Raw genomic sequence first — 23,529 nt, forward strand, 5'->3', positions numbered from 1 at the left:
AAATTCAGTTACTGTGGATTTACCAACCACGTCTGCTGGAAGTTTGTTCCAAGGATCTACTACTCTTTCAGTAAAATAATATTTTCTCATGTTGCTTTTGATCTTTCCCCCAACTAACTTCAGACTGTGTCCCCTTGTTCTTATGTTCACTTTCCTATTAAAAACACTTCCCCCCTGAACCTTATTTAACCCTTTGACATGTTTAAATGTTTCGATCATGTCCCCCCTTTTCCTTCTGTCCTCCAGACCAGAGGTCCCCAACCTTTTTAGCACCAGGGACCGGCTTTAAGTTAGACGAGTTTTCCACGGCCCGGTGGGGGGGGGGGCTTTGGTCATATGGGGGTGGGGTTATGGAGGGGTGGAGCTTAGTGACGCAGCCCTCCACACTTCTCCACAGGGCTGGGAAAATCAGGAGGCTCCTTTGGCGGCTGGGGGCTGCCTGGCTTTGTGATTTTGGCTGGGGGGGGGAGTTAGGAAGGTCCTACTTCTCCCCCCCCAGCCAAAAATTCAAAGCCTATCTGCTGGATACGGGCGATGAGTGGGACAGAGCGGCGCGGAAGCCTCTTGCAGCAGCTGCCACAGCTACCGGCTTCGGCGCCGTTCGTCCCGCCCATCGCCCGTATCCAGCAGAAGCTGCTGCCCGAGTGCTCTTGGCCGGCGGGATTCAAAGTGCTGGGGTGGGGGTGTCCTGACAGCCCCCCCACCCCAGTGCTTCGCCTTCCGCTGGGACACCCCCCACCCCAGCACTTTAAATCCCGCCGGCCAAGAGCACTCGAGCAGCAGCTTCTGCTGGATACGGGCGATGGGTGGGACGAACGGCGCCGAAGCCTCTTGCAGCAGCTGCCACAGCCACCGGCTTCGGCGCCGTTCGTCCCGCCCATCGCCCGTATCCAGCAGAAGCTGCTGCCCGAGTGCTCTTGGCCGGCGGGATTTAAAGTGCTGGGGTGGGGGGTGTCCCAGCGGGAGGCGAAGCACTGGGGTGGGGGGGCTGTCAGGACACCCCCACCCCAGCACTTTGAATCCCGCCGGCCAAGAGCACTCGGGCAGCAGCTTCTGCTGGATACGGGCGATGGGCGGGACGAACGGCGCCGAAGCCGGTGGCTGTGGCAGCTGCTGCAAGAGGCTTCCGCGCCGCTCTGTCCCACTCATCGCCTGTATCCAGCAGATAGGCTTTGAATTTTTGGCTGGGGGGGGGAGAAGTAGGACCTTCCTAACTCCCCCCCCAGCCAAAATCACAAAGCCAGGCAGCCCCCAGCCGCCAAAGGAGCCTCCTGATTCTCCCCGCCCTGTGGAGAAGTGTGGAGGGCTGCGTCACCGCCCGACGCCCCACCCCGTCCTGCATAATGTTCTCTGCCGGGAGGGCAGCGCCGCCGCGGACCGGCTGAAAACCCCCAACGGCCCGGTCCTGGTCCGCGGACCGGCGGTTGGGGACCTCTGCTCCAGACTATACAGATGGAGTTCATTAAGTTTAAGTTCTATGCTTAAGACCTTCCACCATTCTTGTAGCCCGTCTTTGGACCTGTTCAATACTATCCATATCTTTTTGTAGGGGAGGTCTCCAGAACTGAACACAGTATTCCAAATGTGGTTTCACCAGCGCTTTATACAGCGGGATCACAATCTCCCTCTTCCTGCTTGTTATACCTCTAGCTATGCAGCCAAGCATTCTACTTGCTTTCCCTACCACCTGTTCACCCATTTTGAGACTGTCAGATATCACCACACCTAAATCCTTCTCTTCTGCAGTTTTTATTTATTTATTTATTATTTATTTATTTATTTAGATTTGTATGCCGCCCCTCTCCGCAGACTCGGGGCGGCTCACAACAGAATAACAGAAGACAATTTCAGCAAATCTAAATTTCTACTAAAAACATTTTAAAAACCCCATTTTCTAAGCACACATACATACACACATACCATTCATAAATTGTATATGCCCGGGGGAGATGTCTCAGTTCCCCCATGCCTGACGACACAGGTGGGTCTTAAGGAGTTTACGAAAGGCAAGGAGAGTAGGGGCAGTTCTAATCTCCGGGGGGAGTTGGTTCCAGAGGGTCGGGGCCACCACAGAGAAGGCTCTTCCCTTGGGGCCCGCCAACCGACATTGTTTAGTTGACGGGACCCGGAGAAGGCCCACTCTGTGGGACCTAATCGGTCGCTGGGATTCGTGCGGCAGAAGGCGGTCTCGGAGATATTCTGGTCCAGTGCCATGAAGGGCTTTAAAGGTCATAAGCAACACTTTGAATTGTGACCGGAAGTTGATCGGCAACCAATGCAGACTGCGGAGTGATGGTGAAACATGGGCATACCTAGGTAGGCCCATGACTGCTCTCGCAGCTGCATTCTGCACGATCTGAAGTTTCCGAACACTTTTCAAAGGTAGCCCCATGTAGAGAGCATTACAGTAGTCGAACCTCGAGGTGATGAGGGTATGAGTGACTGTGAGCAGTGAGTCCCGGTCCAGATAGGGCCGCAACTGGTGCACCAGGCGAACCTGGGCAAACGCCCCCCTCGCCACAGCTGAGAGATGTTTTTCTAATGTGAGCTGTGGATCGAGGAGGACGCCCAAGTTGCGGACCCTCTCTGAGGGGGTCAATAATTCCCCCCCCAGGGTAATGGACGGACAGATGGGATTGTCCTTGGGAGGCAGAACCCACAGCCACTCCGTCTTATCCGGGTTGAGTTTGAGTCTGTTGACACCCATCCAGGCCCCAACAGCCTCCAGGCACCGGCACATCACTTCCACTAACACAGAACTGCCAATATAATACAATACAACATCATTGAGTCTTTCCTGATATGTTTTATGCTTAAGACCTTCCACCATTCCTGTAGCCCGTCTTTGGAACGTTAAATCTTATTAAATGGAGCCCGTGCGTATAGGGTAGAGTTCATTCCAGGCTCCTTTGTCGTACGTTGTGGGGTGAAACACTCCCAAGTTTACCTACGAAAGGCCCAGCCTGTGGAGTTTGCCTACGTGTGTGGACACACAACTTCAGCCGGCCAAGGTGATGTTTACCTTGGGTATCTGTGATATACAATAGACTCTCGTTGCACTGACAAACTTTCCCACAGGCGGACTTATCATCTCCCACAAGGGAGATGGGAGGGGATGTAAGGGTTGTTTCTTTCCACAATTCCCTACACAACGTGTCAGGTTGCACGTACTTGAAAGTCTGGCTGCGGAGTTCTAAGAAAAGAGGGAATTTCGGCCGATTTGCGGCGACTTCCTCTCCTGAAACTTGTCGGCCTCCAGGAAAGTCACTCAGTTTTGAGGAAATATTTGGCTCCAGCTACCTAAGAAAAGTGGTAGCATCTCTCCATTTATGGGAGCTGTGAGCATGATGCGTGCACACACACCTCAAAAAAGAGGACAAATTTAAGACTGGCTAGCTGCCGCTTTTTGTTCATGGGGAAGCCTAAACGTGGAAGGTTTATGTGTTCAGTATGTACTGCCATCCTCTCACTGGGGAGAAAGAAAGTACCTAGCAATGGTAAATAGTCTTCTGTTTACATTAGCTAATGCAGAGGTCTTCAAACTTGGGAACTTTAAGACTTGTGGACTTCAACTCCCAGAATTCTCCAGCAAGCATAGCTGGCTAGAGCAGTGTTTCTGCTGGCTGAGGAATTCTGGGAGCTGAAGTCCAGATATCTTCAAGTTGCCAAGGTTGGGAAACACTGGGCTAGAGAATTCTGGGAGTTGAAGTCCACAAGTCTTAAAGTTCCCAAGTTTGGAGACCCCTGAGCTAATGGGACAGAACAGGTCCAGGGTCAGGTCCAGTTGCATTTTGCTACCAGTGCAGATCTGTGCACGCGTGCACGTCCCACCGCACGATTTTATTTCCGCGCATGCTCAGGATGACATCACAAACCAAAACACAGCTGTGCTTCAGAGGAAGAACATGGTGTCCAGGGGAAAAGCATTTTGAAATCCCCTGATATTTCCCTGACATTTCCATGCAATCTAGTTAAGGCACGGTTGGAGATGACGTCATACCAAACGGCTAAGCCGTGGAGAAATATCGGTAGCTGAGGAAGCAAGTTGTTGCCAGTTATGCTCATTTTTGCTTGACTCTGCCAGGAAGCGCGGTCTGGTTTTTTTACATGATTTTTCCCTGACTTTTAAACATTTTAATAGTTCGATTCCCCCCCTGATTTATTACATTATTACCTATTACTTACATTATTATTTATTACTTATTATTACTTATTGCTTACATCATTATTTATTACTTATTATTACTTATTGCTTACACTATTATTTATTACTTATTATTACTTATTGCTTACATCATTATTTATTACTTATTATTACTTATGGCTTACATTATTATTTATTACTTATTATTACTTACTGCTTACATTATTACTTATTACTTATTATTACTTATTGCTTACATTATTATTACTTATGATTACTTATTGCTTACATTATTATTTATTACTTATTATTGCTTATTGCTTACACTATTATTTATTACTTATTATTACTTATTGCTTACATTATTATTTTATTACTTATTATTACTTATTGCTTACATTATTATTTTATTACTTATTATTACTTTTTGGTTACATTATTATTTTATTACTTATTGATTACATTATTATTTATTACTTATTATTACTTATTACTTACATTATTATTTATTACCTTATTTATTACAATATTTTCCCCTGACTTTTAAACATTTAAATACAGTTTGGTTTCCCCCCCTGATTTATTCCATTTTTTTCACGAATTCCCTGATAATTCCCTGATATTTCCCAAACCGCCGATTTCCCTGATAATTTCCTGATTTCCCTGTTTTCCAGGTTTGCTGGATACCCTGAAGTATAGAGGTTGGCATTAATGCAAGGGTGGGCGGGAGGGCTTTTGTCAACACGGAGACACCATCTAAACCTGGAAAAAAAATAGCCGAACATTACAACATTACCGGGCTCCTACTGGTGCACAACTCCGAACTGCACTGGTAGGAACTCACCACTGAAGAACGTGCCATTTTTTTCTATAGCTCCAGTTAGAGACACAGGCATCATGTGTAGGGCATTTTATCACCCTGAAAAATATGAGGGTTATCCGGAAAATTTATTTATTTATTTTATTTGATTTAGTCCAATTCCCTATTTAGACAGGAAACCCTACACCACCGCACCACCTCATCCCACCCCAAGGAAACACAATCAGCCACAGGGACTTGGGAGCATTCTTTGATGGAACCAAGATGATTGAACATCAAACCTGGTCCGGCCAGACATATTCTCCCTCCCTCCCACCGTGATCTCACGAGCTTTTGCTCAGCTCTGAAGTCCAGAAAACAGCCCGGGATTCTTTGCACAATGGAAGGAAGAGGGTGTAAGGGAGAAGATCTCACCGCTGACCCTTTTATTGTTCTTGGGCTAGAAAAAGCCTTCCTTCCAAGCTTCGGAACTGCCACGTTGAAAAATATTTTCCAGCCGAGTCAATACATGCGGAGTGACTTTTCAGGTTTCTCCCTTCCCGCCCGCCTCTTGTCTCTGTTTGGCTGAGCCACAGGGAGTCACCGGGTTGAAGTCCATTCACAAATACCTGCTAGTTATCACGTACTCTCGCCCCCACCGGCCCCAGCCATGTAGACCCACACAGAGCCAGGAAAGGCCAGGAGCAGAGGGCCTTCGCTGGCTAAAAACAACCTTCCTCACGCCTCCCACTCCCCGAGAAATACAATGGGAGCGGAGGGGGGAACGGCGGCGACACAAAGAAAGTAATATTTCCCCAACCCCCCCCCAATGCTAAGTGATGCTTGCAATTTTAGATACAAGGGAAATCAACCTTCTCGCGGGAGGAGACTTCGGTCTGCAAGGGTTCTGGAGACCTCACCTACGAAAAGATATGGATAAAATTGAACGGGTCCAAAGACGGGCTACAAAAATTTATTTATTTATTAGATATGTATGCCGCCCCTCTCCGTAGACTCGGGGCGGCTCACAACACAATAAAACAGTTCATGACAAATCTAATAATCTACAATTTAAAATTTAAAATACAATGATCCCCCGATTATCGCGAGGGTTCCGTTCCAAGACCCCTCGTGATAATCGATTTCTCGCGATGTAGTGGTGCGGAAGTAAAAACACCATCTGCGCATGCGCGCCCCTTTTTCCATGGCCGCACATGCGCAGATGGTGGAGTTTGCGTGTGGGCGGCGGGGAAGACCCGGGGAAGACCCAGGGAAGGTTCCTTCGGCTGCCCAACAGCTGATCTGCTCTGCAGCGCGGCAGCAGCGAGGAGCCGAAGATGGGGTTTCCCCGTTGCCCAGGCAACGGGGAAACCCCATCTTCGGCTCCTCGCTGCTGCCGCGCTGCGGAGCAGATCAGCTGTTGGGCGGCCGAAGGAACCTTCCCTGGGTCTTCCCGCCGCCCAGGCAAAGGGGAAACCCCAAGATCGCTTGCCGCTTGCCCGTTCGCCCGCCCGCACGGCTGCTCGCTTGCCGCTCGAGAGCAAGAGGGGGAGAGATAGAGAAAGAAAGAGAAGGAAAGAAAGAGATGAGAGAGGGAGGAAGAGAGTGTGAGAGAGGAAGAAGCAAGATAGAGAAAGAGAGAGAGAAAGAAAGATGGGAAAGGAAGGGAGTGACGTCATCGGGTGGAAAAATCGCGATATAGCGTTTCGCAATGATCGAGATCGCGAAACTCGGGGGATCACTGTAGTTAAAAAAAACCATTTTTAAGCAGACATACCTACAAACATACCATACATAAATTATATAGGCCCGGGGGGAGATATCTCAGTTCCCACATGCCTGACGACAAAGTGGGTTTTAAGGAGTTTACGAAAGGCAAGGAGGGTAGGGGCAGTTCTAATCTCTGGGGGGAGCTGGTTCCAGAGAGTCGAGGCCACCACAGAGAAGGCTCTTCCCCTGGGGCCTGCCAACCGACATTGTTTAAGAAGGAGAAGGCCCACTTTGTGGGACCTAATTGGTCGCTGGGATTCGTGCAGCAGAAGGCGGTATCGGAGATATTCTGGTCCGATGCCATGAAGGGCTGGTGAGTGGTCTTAAGTATAAAACTTATCAGGAAAGACTTAATGATACAATATTGATACTGTATCATTAAGTATCATTAAGATTAATGATGCAACACTCAGACTCAATCTGAGTATTCAGACTCGAGTCTTCGGAGAGTCTGAATACTCTCCGGATACAAGTCTAATAAATTATTATTAAATTATTATTATTATTATTACTACTGTATTGGCAGTTCTGTATTAGCAAAAACTTCAGAAGAGAAGGATTTGGGGGTAGTGATTGCCGACAGTCTCAAAATGGGTGAACAGAGCGGTCAGGTGGTAGGGAAAGCAAGTAGAATGCTTGGCTGCATAGCTAGAGGTATAACAAGCAGGAAGAGGGAGATTATGATCCCACTATATAGAGCGCTGGGGAGACCCCATTTGGAATACTGTGTCCGATTCTGGAGACCTCACCTACAAAAAGATATGGATAAAATTGAAGGGGACCAAAGACGGGCTACAAGAATGGTGGAAGGTCTTAAGCACAAAACTTTTCAGGAAAGTCTTAATGAACTCAATCTGTGTAGTCTGGAGGACAGAAGGGAAAAGGGGGACATGATCGAAACATTTAAATATGTTCAAGCATTAAATAAGGTTCAGGAGGGAAGTGTTTTTAATAGGAAAGTGAACACAAGAACAAGGGGACACAATCTGAGGTCAGTTGGGGGAAAGATCAGAAGCAATGAGTGAGAAAATATTGTTTTACTGAAAGAGTAGTAGATGCTTGGAACAAACTTCCAGCAGACATGGTTGATAAATCCACAGTAACTGAATTTAAACATGCCTGAGATAAATATATATCCATCCTAAGATAAAATACAGAAAATAGTATAAGGGCAGACTGGATGGACCAGGAGGTCTTTTTCTGCCGTTAATCTTCTATGTTTCTTGTGCCGGAACTACCATTTACCAGTGGCAAAGAACTGGTGGGATCATAAGCCTGAAAAAGTGGTCAAAAATGAGCAAGCAAAACTACTGTGGGACTTCCGACTTCAGACTGACCGAATTCTGAAGCATAACACACCAGACATTGTGATTGTGGAGAAAAAGAAAGTATGGATCATCGACATCGCAATCCCAGGAGACAATAGAATTGAGGAGAAGCAGCTAGAGAAATTAGTGAAATATGAAGATCTAAAAATCGAGCTGCAATGACTCTGGCATAAGCCCGTGAAAGTGGTCCCAGTGGTACTTGGCACGCTGGGCGCAGTACCAAAGGATCTCAGCGGACATTTGAAAACCATTGGAATTGACAAAATCTCCATCTGTCAATTGCAAAAGGCCGCTTTACTGGGATCGGCAAACATAATTCGCCGCTACATCACGCAGTCCTAGGTGCTTGGGAAGCGCCCGACTGGTGATGAAATACGAAATCCAGCATAGTGATCTCGTTTGCTGTGTTGTACTGACATAATAATAATAATAATAATAATAATAATAATAATAATAATAATAATAATAATAATACACACGATGCTCGGGAGTGCAAAAAAAGGAAGCCAGAAGCGTGCCTTCAACCAAACCAGAATTCTGCATTGTCAGTCCTTAACGTGTCTGGCGCCATATTTATTAAATCCAGGTCTTTGTTTGACATGGTGAAGAGAGAATCCAGACACGGAGGCTACACTGTACAATAACTCCTAAGTGCCTACCTGCTAGCTGAGGACAGGAAACTAGCATTTGGAGAACTTACATTGTATTGGTGGCTATTTTCATAATATCGGAGGAAACGCTTCGGGGATCAGGCGGGAGGGGGAAAGAAAAGAATGAATACGGAGGACAACCACGAGCAAGCGAAGAACCCATTTTAGTCCCAACAGGAAACATTAACCTATTATAGAAACATAGAAACATAGAAGTCTGACGGCAGAAAAAGACCTCATGTTCCATCTAGTCTGCCCTTATACTATTTTCTGTATTTTATCTTAGGATGGATATATGTTTATCCCAGGCATGTTTAAATTCAGTTACTGTGGATTTATCTACCACGTCTGCTGGAAGTTTGTTCCAAGGATCTACTACTCTACTACTCTTTCAGTAAAATAATATTTTCTCATGTTGCTTTTGATCTTTTCCCCAACTAACTTCAGATTGTGTCCCCTTGTTCTTGTGTTCACTTTCCTATTAAAAACACTTCCCTCCTGGACCTTATTTAACCCTTTGACATATTTAAATGTTTTGATCATGTCCCCCCTTTTCCTTCTGTCCTACAGACTATACAGATTGAGTTCATTAAGTCTTTCCTGATACGTTTTATGCTTAAGACCTTCCACCATTCTTGTAGCCCGTCTTTGGACCCGTTCAATTTTGTCAATATCTTTTTGCAGGTGAGGTCTCCAGAACTGGGCACAGTATTCCAAATGTGGTCTCACCAGCGCTCTATACAGCAGGATCACTGTCTCCATCTTCCTGCTTGTTATGCCTCTAGCTATGCAGCCAAGCATCCTACTTGCTTTTCCTACCACGCGACCACACTGCTCACCCATTTTGAGACTGTCAGAAATCACTACCCCTAAATCCTTCTTTTCTGAAGTTTTTGCTAACACAGAACTGCCAATGCAAGTAGCCACAGTTAACCACAATTAACCACTTATACCTAATTGAACTCTTCACTGAAACACAGCAGCAGGCTTTCTTGTAAACATATATTTACTTCTCTTTTGTCAAACTGCTTCTCTAAATAAACTATCATACAATACTTTCATATAACTCTTATAATATCCACCACTGCAACCACTAAACTACAAACCATCCACTGTAACAAGCCACACTGTAACAAACCACCTCTGTAACAAACCAACCCCCTGCAAGGGTGTTCCTCCTTATATAGGTTACAGCCAATCAGGTTGCAGCACAATTAGCAAACCCATGGTTACCTGCTGGTTATAGCTTACATCAGCCTCTCCCATGGTTGCAAACCATTTACTTGCATTGTGATAGTACCTTCAGAAATAAACTTATTCTGACATTTTTATGCAGGGCTGAGGGTTACGTTTGCCAAGCACTGCTGCTTGTAGGTAGCTTGAGGTCAGCGGTGATGACTTCAATGGGAAGACAGCGCGCCCTGACCCTTGTTCAGGATGTGTGTAGAAAGGCTGCTACTAACATACACTGCATTCTACTAGTTGGAAAAAGTGACAACAGTTTCCTCACTCCCCCACCCCAACTCTGTTTAGCGAAAAGAATCTCTCTGCGCCAAAGGCTATCTTTTCCTTAAGCATTTGTAAAGGTCACAGTGCCCTCTAGTGGTGGCCACGCAAAGTGCACGGTTGAAAAATCTCCCCAGGAAAAGGGCTAAAGTTTTTCCACTGGAAGAAGGAAGGGGGGGGGGGGAAGCTTAAGGTAAAGGAAGGAACACTAGTCCTCAGTTTAGGACTGTAATGGAGCCCTCATTTTTTTGTAGCAAGTCGCAACAGTTGTAAAGCATAATTTTACTGAAAGAATTATACATGCTTGGAACATCTCCGGGTCCCGTCGATTAAACAATGTCGTTTGGCGGGCCCCAGGGGAAGAGCCTTCTCTGCCACGGCCCTCTGGAACCAACTCCCCCCCCCCCGGAGATTAGAACTGCCCCCACCCTCCCTGTCTTTCGTAAACTACTCAAGACTCACTTATACCGCCAGTATCTATGTATGTATGTATGTATGTATGTATGTATGTATGTATGTATGTATGTATCTATCTATCTATCTATCTATCTATCTATCTATCTATCTATCTATCTATGTATCTATCTATGTATCTATCTATCTATCTATCTATCTATCTATCTATCTATCTATCTATCTATGTATCTATGTATCTATGTATCTATGTATCTATGTATCTATCTATCTATCTATCTATCTATCTATCTATCTATCTAACTTATCTATCTATCTATCTATCTATCTATCTATCTATCTATCTTATCTATCTATCTATCTATCTATCTATCTTAGCTTATCTAATCTAATCTAATCTACCTACCTACTTACCTGAGTTGGAAGAGATCTTGTTGGTCAGTGATGGTGAACCTTTTTCCCCCTCGGGTGCCAAAAAAGTGTGTATGCACGCTATTGCACATGCGCGAGTACCCACACCCATAATTCAATGCCTGGAGAGGGTGAAAACAGCTTCCCTTGCCCCCTGGAAGGCCCTCAGGAGGCTGGAAATAGTCTGTTTCCCAACTTCTGGTGGGCCCAGTAGACTCGTGTTTCGCCCTCTCCAGACTCCAGAGGCTTCCCTGGAGTTAGGGGAGGGTAAAAATGCCCTCCCCAATACCCCAGGAGACTCTCTGGAAGCCAAAAATGCCCTCCCAGAACCTCCGTGTGAGTAAAAAATCAACTGGCCGGCACACACATCCTCGTTGGAGCTGAGCTAGGAGAACAGTTCATGTGCCAGCAGATATGGCTCCGCGTGCCACCTGTGGCACCCGTGCCATAGGTTCGCCATCACTGCCCTACACCACTTCGGAGTTTCAATATCTTTTTTTATAGTGTAGTGTCAAGGTCCTCTTCAAACACGATGGATGAACATCATTTCTTTTGTGCTGCGTGTTTGGTAGAATTGAACACGCTACCTTCTCTAAATTGATTTTACTGTGCCGAATAAAATATGGGTATATGCTGCCCTCTCCTGGCTATCAATAAACATTTCTTGATGGAGTATGAAATAACAGACCGTTAATGATACTAACTTTGTGGCTTGCATCCTTACAATTTATATTGACTGGTTCCTAATCTGATTTGATTGTTTATTTGTATCCGGACTATCATTGTGTTATACCTTATGATTTTTGACAAATTTATCTTTTCTTTTATGTACACTGAAAGAATATGCACCAAGAGAAATTCTTCGTGTATCCAATCACACTTGGCCAATAATGAATTCAATTCAATTCCTAACTGTATTCTATTCCCTATTCTATTCCTTATTCTATTCCATTCCATTCCCTATTCTATTCTATTCCTTATTCTATTCCATTCCATTCTAGTCTATTCCTTATTCTCTTCTCTTCTCTATTCCCTTATTCTATTCTATTCTATTCCATTCCATATTCTATTCTATTCCTTATTCTATTCCATTCCATTCCCTATTCTATTCTATTCTAATCCTTATTCTCTTCTCTTCTCTTCTCTCTTCTCTTCTCTCTTCTATTTTATTTTATCCTATTCCTTATTCTATTCCATTCCATTCCATTCCATTCCTGTATTCTATTTCTATTCCTTATTCTGTTTTGCTCTCTTCTATTCTATTTACGGTCTTGGGTTGGATTGACAGAGGTTATACAAAAGGAACAAATTAACCAACTTTTTGAAGTGCAGTTTAAAACACACAAGTAGCTACTCCTCAATGAGTAATACAACAGACATTACACAGCTTGGTGAAGGTACGTTTTGCTGTACCTCCCACCAGCTGAAGTTTCTGGTTGGTCTTCAGAGAGAGTTTCAGGTAAAGTGAACTGCATTAGCCTTCAGAAACAGGGAATTTATTTTATTTATTTATTTATTGGATTTGTATGCCGCCCCTTTCCGTAGACTCGAGGCGGCTAACAACAATGATAAAAACAGCATGTAACAATCCAATCCAATACTAAAACAACTAAAAAACCCTTATTATAAAACCAAACATATATACAAACATACCATGCGTAAATTGTAAAGGCCTAGGGGGAAAGAAAATCTCAGTTCCCCCATGCCTGACGGCAGAGGTGGGTTTTAAGAAGCTTACGAAAGGTGAGGAGGGTGGGGGCAATTCTAATCTCTGGGGGGAGTTAGTTCCAGAGGGCTGGGGCCGCCACAGAGAAGGCTCTTCCCCTGGGTCCCGCCAAATGACATTGTTTAGTTGACAGGACCCGGAGAAGGCCCACTCTGTGGGACCTAACTGGTCGCTGGGATTCATGCAGCAGAAGGCGGTCCCTGAGATAATCTGGTCCGGTGCCATGAAAGGCTTTATAGGTCATAACCAACACTTTGAATTGTGACCGGAAACTGATCGGCAACCAATGCAGACTGCGGAGTGTTGGTGTGACATGGGCATATTTGGGGAAGCCCATGATTGCTCTCGCAGCTGCATTCTGCACGATCTGAAGTTTCCGAACACTCTTCAAAGGTAGCCCCATGTAGAGAGCATTACAGTAGTCGAGCCTCGAGGTGATGAGGGCATGAGTGACTGTGTGCAGTGAGTCCCGGTCCAAATAGGGTCGCAACTGGTGCACCATGCGAACCTGGGCACACACACACCCCTCGCCACAGCTGAAAGATGTTTCTCTAATCGAGATCGAGGAGGACGCCCAAGTTGCGGACCCTCTCTGAGGGGGTCAATGATTCCCCCCCCAGGGTGATGGATGGACAGATGGAATTGTCCTTGGGAGGCAGAACCTACAGCCACTCCGTCTTATCCGGGTTGAGTTTGAGTCTGTTGACACCTATTCAGGCCCCAACAGCCTCCAGGCACCGGCACATCACTTCCACTGCTTCCAAGTTATTTCCTCACACTTCCCCAAATATCAACCAGATCCATCAATTCAGGATGAAGCAGCCCCACCTCAGTATGGTATCTCCAACATCCACCCAAGATACTACAGTTGAGAGTTTCAAAAGCTGTTGAGGATCCAGCAGGACATGGATGGTTAAAAAACGTTGCCATCAAGATACATAAATGGATGCAAGAAATTACTCAACCACAAATAGAGTTTACACTGGAGCTCCTACTCTTAGGAATATTTAAGAAAAATTATACCAAGAGCATTAAGTATTTCATACTCCATATCATCACAGCGGCTAGGATCACCTATGCCCAATTTTGGAAAGACACAGACTTCCCCCAGAGAGTACAATAATTAAATATATATATATGAATGCGTCGAGATGGATAGGCTAACAATCAACTTGCAAGGTCAGAAAGATTCAGAGTATTTTGAAATTTGGGATAGATGGTATCAATGGACTGAGCATAGAAACACAAGAATGAAAAGAAACAGCTAAAATAGAAGCATAATATGTGTTCTGTCTGGGTTCCCCCAGACCTCAAAACCAACTGGAAAAAACAGCCAGACACGCTGGTAAAAGCAAAAGTACTTTATAGCTTGAAAAATAAACACAGAGAAAAACCTGTTCTTCCCAACAGGCAGGCTAGGAGACTGTACAGCAGAGTCCTGATGTCCAGACAATACAGCAGACTTCTTGCTGGCACACCCACCACTGTAGAGCATAAGACCCCCACCTTTTCCCCCCAAGGTTTCAGTATTCAAAGTCACAAACCAGAATTCCAAGACGCCAAAGATCACAGCCAGGTCCCAGGACTCCCAAAGATAATACGCCACAAGCCAGGAAGGGTGGGTCTGCCTTTTAGCCTTTCCAGAGAGCACCACACCCAAACCCAGCTGTTGCCTCTTTAGTGCTGAAAGTACCTAGCCAATTGGTCCCTTCTTTGTGTTGCTCTTCTCTGTCGCAGATCGATTATTGCTTGTGCATTTTCCTCTAAGGAATCCAGGCTGCTTGCTGGGGAGAGCTCCCTCTCGGGGGCCTCTGGCTGTTCCCCCTCTTCCTCAGCCTGGGATTCCTCCTCCTCGTCTGCCTGCACCTCCTGTTCCTCATCCTCCCCCTCTGAGCAGGAAACCGACAGAAGATCAGCCGTTCCCTGAGGGGCCTCGGACGGAATCACAACAATATGTAAATATGTATACAGTGTTCCCCCGATTTTCGCGGGTTCAAACTTCACGAATAGCCTATACCACGGTTTTTCAAAAAAATTAATTAAAAAATACTCCGCGGTTTTTTTCCTATACCACGGTTTTTCCCGCCCCATGACGTCATACATCATTGCCAAACTAATATTTTTTGCAAATAAATAACAAAAAAATAATTATTGTTAATAAATAATTATGTTTATAAATATCAGGGTCACTAAGTGTCTTATTCAATGGTGAGTACCAGTAATAATGGTGAGTAAATGGTTGTTAAGGGAATGGGAAATGGTAACTTAGGGGTTTAAAGTGTTAAGGGATGGCTTGTGATACTGTTCATAGCCAAAAATGGTGTATTTACTTCCGCATCTCTACTTTGTGGAAATTCGACTTTCGCGGGCGGTCTCGGAACGCATCCCCCGCGAAAATCGAGGAAACATTGTACAGAAATGTATAACTATTTTAGCTAACAAAATAAGATTAAGCATAGTGTGATTAAGTGTACATAAGCGTATAAAATGTGGTGAAGCTAAAAAAAAAATGCAATTATGTAACAGTGTAGAATTACTTACTGTACTTATTGTGTTAGTGGTTTTTTTTAAATTGAAAATTAATAAATTCTGTATTAAAAAAACTTCACCATGAATAAAATCCAATGTGAATGAAAGGGAGAATAAAGAAGCACTAATTAGGGAGGAGATAGATTTAGAGAAAATAATAAGAGAAAAAACTGAGGGTACTAAGGCGCAAGCAAGCAATATATATAAGATGTTAGTGAAGTCAGACGGGGATGTGATCCCAGGATTGACTAAATGGTGGCAAAATGAGATACAAGTAGAGGTGCAAGAGATGGAAAATACAATGGAGAATATAAGGAAAATTAAGAATACAAGAGTTAGGGAAGTGAGAAGGAAAATATTACATAAGTGGTATTACACACCCGTTCAACTTGCACACTTTCAGCAGAACGTTAAAGGTATCTGTTGGCATGGGTGCCAAGATAAAGGAGTGTTTATGCATATGCTCTGGGAATGCCCGGTGGTGCAGAACTTTTGGCAAAAAGTGCAAGATGATGGATTATTACAAAAGAAATAGCAATTTTAATTAAATATAGGGAACTAGGAGAATTTAAGGAAATTAAAACCGCAGCATTGGAAAGTGCTCAAGCGGTGATGGTTTTAGGTTGGAAAGATTCTACAAAATGGACAGTACAAAATTGGTACTGGTATATGGTGGACCACATACATTTTGAAATTATGGAAATAAGATTAAATAATTTTGATGAGAATAAATTGGAGAAGCTGATGGTGCGATGGAACAAGGTAAAAGATTATATGTTAAGTAGAATCTGTGATGTAAATATGAAAAATAAATTACAATCACTCTTTCAGTAATATTTGTTCAAGATAGAGCCAAGGATTAATAGATAGATAAATAAGCAAAAAAAATTTTGAATCCCTTTGTAGGGGTGGTGGGGGTGACGGGGGTGTGTGATGTTAGGTGACGGGCACATGCACTGTGCACTGTTATATGTTTGTTTTATGTAAACTTATAAAATCAATAAAAATTATATTAAAAAAAGAGAGGATATTAATAGGATATTAAATATAAGATGGACGATTACTAAGGAAATGGCAATACAGTGTTCCCTCACTTTTCGCGGGGGATGCGTTCCGAGACTGCCCGCGAAAGTCGAATTTTTGCGAGGTAGAGATTCGGAAGTAAATACACTATTTTTGGCTATGAACAGTAAATACACTATTTTTGGCTATTTTTGGTACCACAAGCCTTCCCTTAACACTTTAAACCCCTAAATTGCAATTTCCCATTCCCTTAGCAACCACTTAGATTATTACTCACCATGTTTATTTTTTAAAGTTTAATTAAAAAAATATTTATTAAAGGTGGACAAATGTTTGGCGATGACATATGATGTCATTGGGCAGAAAAAAATGTGGTATAGGGGAAAAAACTGCAAAATATTTTTTAATTAATATTATTGAAAAACCGTGGTATAGACTTTTCGCGAAGTTCGAACCCGCGAAAATCGAGGGAACACTGTATTAGTAAAAAGTAGTGAGATGGGAGAATACAGAGAAATAAAACAAACAGCGATAGAAAGCGCTCAGGCGGTAATAGTCTTGGGGTGGAAAGACGCGACAAAATGGACAATGCAAAATTGGTATAGGTATATGGTGGACCACATTCAATTCGAGATTATGGATAAAAGGGTGAATTCGATTGATGAAACTGATTTGCAACAGCTGATGGGGCGATGGGACAAGGTAAGACGATATATGGCGAGTAGGATCCGAGACCAAGCTATAAGAAACAAGTTGGAATCACTCTATCATATGTAAAGAAATATTTCAATCTTGGGTTTAAATGATTTACACAAGAAATACCCCCAACTGGTGGTGGGGTATGATTGATTGTCTGGTGGTGGGATCACTGAGCACGTTATATGTTATATGCTGTGTCTGTGTTTTATATTATAAAAATCAATAAAAATATTAATAAAAAAAATGAATAAAATCAAATGCGGGGGGGGGAAACCAATAGAAATTTGTCAATTTCTCTATTTTTTCTTAGGCTGCTGTGCCCACTCCCAGCCACAAGGTGGAGCAAGGATAGTCCAGAAAATATTCCAGGCAAGAGAGCTAGAATACAGTGATCCCCCGGTTATTGCGTCCCCGACCATTGCGAACAGTAATTTGCGATTTTTGAACCCGGAAGTCAAAACACCATCTGCGCATGCGTGCCCTTTTTTCTATGGGCACGCATGCGTAGATGGCGCCCGGCAGATCAGCTGCTGGGCGGCTTCCCTGGGTCTTCCCCCTCTTGCTGGCGGGAGGGCGAAGCCCCCCCCAGCACCCGCTCGCCCGCCCTTCGCCCTTCACCCGGGAAGTTCGCCAGGAGTCAGCGGAGAACGGCGCAACTGTTTTAAAACGATCGGAGCTTTCCAATGAGTCCCGAAGACAAACGTCAAACTTCCGCGTTTGTCTTCGGGACTCATTGGAAAGCTGCGCGGGTGTTTTAAAACGTCGCCGCCGACATGGGGGGCTTGCTAGCACCCCCCCAAACCCGGGTTGGGGGTTCGGGGGGGTGCTAGCGAGCCCCCCATGTCGGCGGCGACGTTTTAAAACAGCCGCGCCGCCCCCAATCTTCGGCTCCTCGCTAGCGCTGCGGAAGTTAAAAACACCATCTGCACATGCGCAGATGGTGTTTTTACTTCCGCAGCGCTACTTCGCGAAAACCCGCTCGTTGCGGGGGGTCCTGGAACGGAACCCTCGCAACGAGCGGGGGATCACTGTATACCATAAATTTCAATGCTTGAGTCCAGGACACACACTCAAAATCCTGACAACCATCATCCTTGGCCAGAAAAGAATTACGACATTTGGAGTAAGGCAAAGGAAGGAAAAACTCATTAAACAGAGAATTCACAAAGGCCACTGGCAACTTCAATTCCAAGCATTCTTGATGAAAAGTCACAAACAGAAATATGGCATAAAAATAAGTATGTTTATACAACTAATCCTCGATTTATGACTGTAATAGAGGGCGGAATTTCCATCAGACGTCATGACAATCGGAAGTTGAGGCCCCTTAGATGGCTGATGTTGTGGTTGGCTCTGGCCCAGCTCCTGCACCAAGGAATGTGGAGGTGGATGTGGGGGAAACATCCACATGCCACAGGCCTGTTTTGCTCCGGATAGAATCTCCTGACGAAGGCTCCTCTGACGAAGGAAGGGTGAGTGGCAGGGAAGAGGGGAGTTTGGCAGACAGCCCAGGAGGAGATCAATCATCCTTATCATCCCTGGATTCTGAACAAGAACGTATGACGGACCCACGCATGCGTAGAGTGATGCATAGGAGAGAACAACTGAAGGATTATTACAGGAGATAAGTGAGGCCACCTGTGGTTGGGTGGGGCTGCTGTAATTAGTGCTACAGATAAAAAGAGCAGCGTGCTGCTTTAGCCTTGTGGAAGTTTATCTGATTCATAGTTTCGTCAAGATCGTGGTTTTGCTGTTTCCCTGTTCTAGACTGTGTGTGGACTTTCTGGACTTTGGAATTTGGACTCAATTTCCCAGTTACTGGGTGAGAAATTAGATTGCATTTAACCTGTGCCTTGTGTGTATCAGAAAATCCCTTTGACATTTTAAAAGGGAGTTTTTTCTGCTGTTCTGTTGATAAAGACTTTTGGTTTTCCTTCTATCGTGTGGTGTGTGTCTTTCTGGACTAATTACCCTGTAATTACGGGCGGTTGGGACACGCCAGCAGAACAGCTGACATGATTTTATGACATTTTTTGGCAATGGCCATCAACTGAACATGGCATTTTCACAATGGACCTTTTTTTTTTTTTTGCCAGAAACTAGAAATAAATCTTTTGCTGGTTTCTGGCAACCCCACCCCACCCCCCCAAAAAAACCCCTCCAACTTAAATAACCCACCTTGAGTTATTTATAAAAGTAATAAAGGCAGGATACAAAATAAATAAATAATTAGGTTGTCCTTGACTTACAAAAACAATTTGAGGCCAAAGTTTTGGACAGTTGCTAAGTGAGTTTGTCCTACTGTATGAACTTTTTTGAGCCGCCCCGAGTCTTCGGAGAGGGGCGGCATACAAATCTAACAAATTATTATTATTATTGTTGTTGTTGTTGTTGTTGTTGCCAGAATTAGTAACTGCAGAATTATCATTGCAGTCGTTAAGTTAGAAACACAGGTGTGGTCTGACTCTCTCATTGATGTTGCTTGTCAGAAGGTGTCAAAAGGGGTTCACGTGATCGTGGGACCCCGCGATTGTCATAGATTTGTGCCAATTGGCAAGCATCCGAATTTTGCACACGCGATCAGGGGATGCTGCAACAGTTTTTAAGTGAAACACGTCATAAGTCACTTTTTTAGTGCTGCTGTAACTTCAAACGGCCATTAAACAAATGGTTTTAAGTCAAGGATTACCTGTATTAGACGGCTTGTTGCACAGTTTATTATCATTATCCTCTTGGCACTCAGATGGACCATCAAACAATACAGATTTTTAGGGGATGGGAGAAAACTTACTTGCCAGGCTGGGAGAACTTTTCCGATGTCGTTTAAGTTGATTCCATCTCCTTCTTCAGATTTTCCTTTGCCAATTCTAAACAGAGACAGACAAATGGGTCAAGGAAAGCACCATTTATGTACAGTGGTACCTCTACTTACGAACTTAATTCATTCCGTGACCAGGTTCTTAAGTAGAAAAGTTTTTAAGAAGAAGCAATTTTTACCATAGGAATCAATGTAAAAGTAAATAATGTGTGCGATTGGGGAAACCACAGGGAGAGTAGAGACCCTGTTCCCTTCCTGGAGATTCCTAGAGAGGCCCCACAGAGGATTCTCCCTGCCTTTTCCGGCCCTGTTTCCTCCCAGGAGATTCCTAGAAAGGCCCCACGGATGCTTCTCCCCACCTTTTCCGGCCCTGTTTCCTCCCAGGAGATTCCTAGAGAGGCCCCACGGAGGCTTCTCCCCATCTTTTCCGGCCCTTTTTCCTCCCAGGAGATTCCTAGAGCGACCCCACGGAGGCTTCTCCCTGTCTTTTCCGGCCCTGTTTCCTCCCAGGAGATTCCTAGAGAGGCCCCACGGATGCTTCTCCCCGCCTTTTCCAGCTCTGTTTCCTCCCAGGAGATTCCTAGAGAGGCCCCACGGAAGCTTCTCCCCGGTTACAGTTTCGGAGGCTTGAGTTTTTAAGTGGAAAATGGTTCTTGAAAAGAGGCAAAAAAAATCTTGAACACCCGATTCCTATCTAGAAAAGTGTGTAAGTAGAGGCGTTCTTAGGTAGAGGTACCACTGTATTTGATTTTATTATTTATTAGGCAAATTTCTATGGCTGACCAACTCACATATGGTGACTCTGGGTGGCACACAAGCAGAGGTGGGCTGCTAAGGTGGAACGGTGATGTGTGCTCGTCCTGGCGGTTCTGAGTAGTAGCGGAGTCTGATGCAATTATGCTATTGCACCTGTTCGGGTAGTAAAATCGCACGTGGAGCCGCAGTTGCGTCAGTGTTTTGGCACGGGTTTTTTGTGCAGGTGGAAGCAAAAAACCGTGCCGAAATACTGGTGCACCTGCGGCTATGTGCGCGATTTTGTTACCTGCACAGGTGCAGTAGCATAATTGCACCGGACTCTGTTACCACTCAGAGCCACGGGGACGAGCACACATCACCGTTGCACCTTAGCAGCCCACCTCTGCATACAATATTAACATTGTATGCTCAGGTGAGTAGCCGACCACGCATCCAGTGGCGGCAGTTGCTCCTCCCTTTTCTTCTCCTTGTTGAGCTTCCCGCGAAGGAGGCAGAATCGCAAAAATTGGTACTAGGACTTCAGATTCAAACGGATGTGTCAACTTCTCGTGCTGTAAAATATGCATTTTGAGCCTTACTTACTTACTTACTTACTTACTTACTTACTTACTTACTTACTTACTCACTTACTTATTTATTTGATTTGTATGCCACCCCTCTCCGGAGACTCGGGGCGGCTAACAGCAATAATAAAACAGCGTACAATAATAATCCAATACTAAAAACGATTAAAAACCCCATTAATATAAAAACCAAACATACATACAGACATACCATGCATAGAATTGTAAAGGCCTAGGGGGAAAGAGTATCTCAATTCCCCCATGCCTGGCGGCAGAGGTGGGTTTTAAGTAGCTTACGAAAAACAAGGAGGGTGGGGGCAATTCTAATTTCTGGGGGGGAGTTGGTTCCAGAGGGCCGGGGCCGCCACAGAGAAGGCTCTTCCCCTGGGTCCCGCCAAGCGGCATTGTTTAGTTGACGAGACCCGGAGAAGGCCAACTCTGTGGGACCTAACTGGTCGCTGGGATTCGTGCAGCAGAAGGCGGTCCCTGAGATAATCTGGTCCGGTGCCATGAAGGGCTTTATAGGTCATAACCAACACTTTGAATTGTGACCGGAAACTGATCGGCAACCAATGCAGACTGCGGAGTGTTGGTGTAACATGGGCATATTTGGGAAAGCCCATGATTGCTCTCGCAGCTGCATTCTGCACGATCTGAAGTTTCTGAACACTTTTCAAAGGTAGCCCCATGTAGAGAGCGTTACAGTAGTCGAGCCTCGAGGTGATGAGGGCATGAGCGACAGTGAGCAATGTGTCCCGGTCCAAATAGGGCCGCAACTGGTGCACCAGGCAAACCTGGGCAAACGCCCCCCTCGCCACAGCTGAAAGGTGACTTAGCTGTCTTAACTGTCTCACTTATCAACATAAATTTTGGGGCTCAATTGTGGTCGTAGGTTAAGGACTATGCATACAGTATTGTCACAGGCAGCCAACTGGCACGGCGTTACATGCTCAATTCAAGTGACTTAAGTCTTTTTGCCTTTTGATCAATGTTTATTCTGATTCTCCCTGATTTGGTATCTGCTTGATGGCTAAGAATTCTGTCATTAGCCCCAGCCCCTCTGCAAAGTCAGGAAAGTCACCAGGGTAATAATGATGATGAAAATAATAATAATAATAATAATAATAATAATAATAATAATAATAATAATAATAATAACAACAACAACAACAGAAGAGCTTCAACGACTCTAGCATAAGCCAGTGAAAGTGGTCCCAGTGGTCCTTGGCACGCTGGGCGCAGTGCCAAAGGATCTCAGTGGACATTTGAAAACCACTAGAATTGACAAAATCTCCATTGTCAATTGCAAAAGGCCGCTTTACTGGGATCGGCAAACATAATTCGCCACTACATCATGCAGTCTTAGGTGCTTGGGAAGTGCCCGACTGGTGATGAAATACGAAATCCAGCATAGTGATCTCGTTTGCTGTGTTGTATTATTGAAATAACAACAACAACAACAGCAACAACAAAGTTGGAAAGGACCTTGGAGGTCTTCTAGTCCAACCCCTTGCTTAGGCAGGAAACCCTACACTACTTCAAACAGATGGTTATCCAACATCTGCTTTAAAACTTTTTTTTTTAAAATAAAATTTATTGGTTAACAAAAGGTAAATGGGGGAAGGGAAAATGGGGTACATAAATTTAAAAAGGGATAGGAATAATTATTACATGATATTGTATTTTGATGTATATATCTTACTTTGTAACAAAAATTCGATGTACACATTTATATCTTATTACTATAAATACTTCATTTTTCTGTCTTATCTTATTATTTAAAAGGTAGTAATAAGTAGTGATGAGGATAGTAAGAAAGATATTTATAGAAAAGTAGTTAGGAAGATGGGTTTACAATTTTTATAAAGTATTTGTAAAATAATAAGGAAGGGAGAAAGGGAGGATCTGCCTAGATGACAGACGTTATCTGGAGATACGACATGGTGTAATAATATGTTAATGGGTGTGTCAGTAATATATCTGTAATGAAAATAATAAAAAAAGGAAAAAGAAAAGAAAATATATTTATGTAAGTATTGGAAAAGAGAAAAGCTGTGATTCAGTTAGTATGGAATAAGGTAATTAGTTGGATTTATTTATTTATTTATTTATTTATTTATTTATTGATTGATTGATTGATTGGATTTGTATGCCGCCCCTCTCCAGAGACTCGGGGCGGCTAACAGCAACAATAAAACAGTGTACAATAGTAATTCAATACTAAAAACAATTAAAAACCCATTAATATAAAAACCAAACATACATACATACATACCATGCATAGAATTGTATACGGGGAAAGAGGATCTCAATTCCCCCAGGCCTGGTGGCAGAGGTGGGTTTTAAGTAGCTTACGTGTGAACGGTTGTTTAATTGAGTTTAAGAAACAAGTA

General features: G+C 44.1%; 1 protein-coding gene across 3 annotated transcripts in view; it reads right to left on the bottom strand.

Moving 5' to 3' along the window:
• The window catches only part of CTIF (cap binding complex dependent translation initiation factor), a 217,360-nt gene that overhangs the window by 122,838 nt on the left and 70,993 nt on the right, over positions 1-23,529 (bottom strand). For all 3 annotated transcript variants that reach the window (XM_070743583.1, XM_070743582.1, XM_070743580.1), the window contains exon 6: positions 19,791-19,866. In XM_070743583.1, the coding sequence (XP_070599684.1) occupies positions 19,791-19,866 (76 nt within the window). The remainder of the gene's footprint in view (positions 1-19,790; positions 19,867-23,529) is intronic.

Source organism: Erythrolamprus reginae, chromosome 2 (genome assembly GCF_031021105.1).
Source record: "Erythrolamprus reginae isolate rEryReg1 chromosome 2, rEryReg1.hap1, whole genome shotgun sequence".
Lineage (NCBI taxonomy): Eukaryota > Metazoa > Chordata > Lepidosauria > Squamata > Dipsadidae > Erythrolamprus > Erythrolamprus reginae.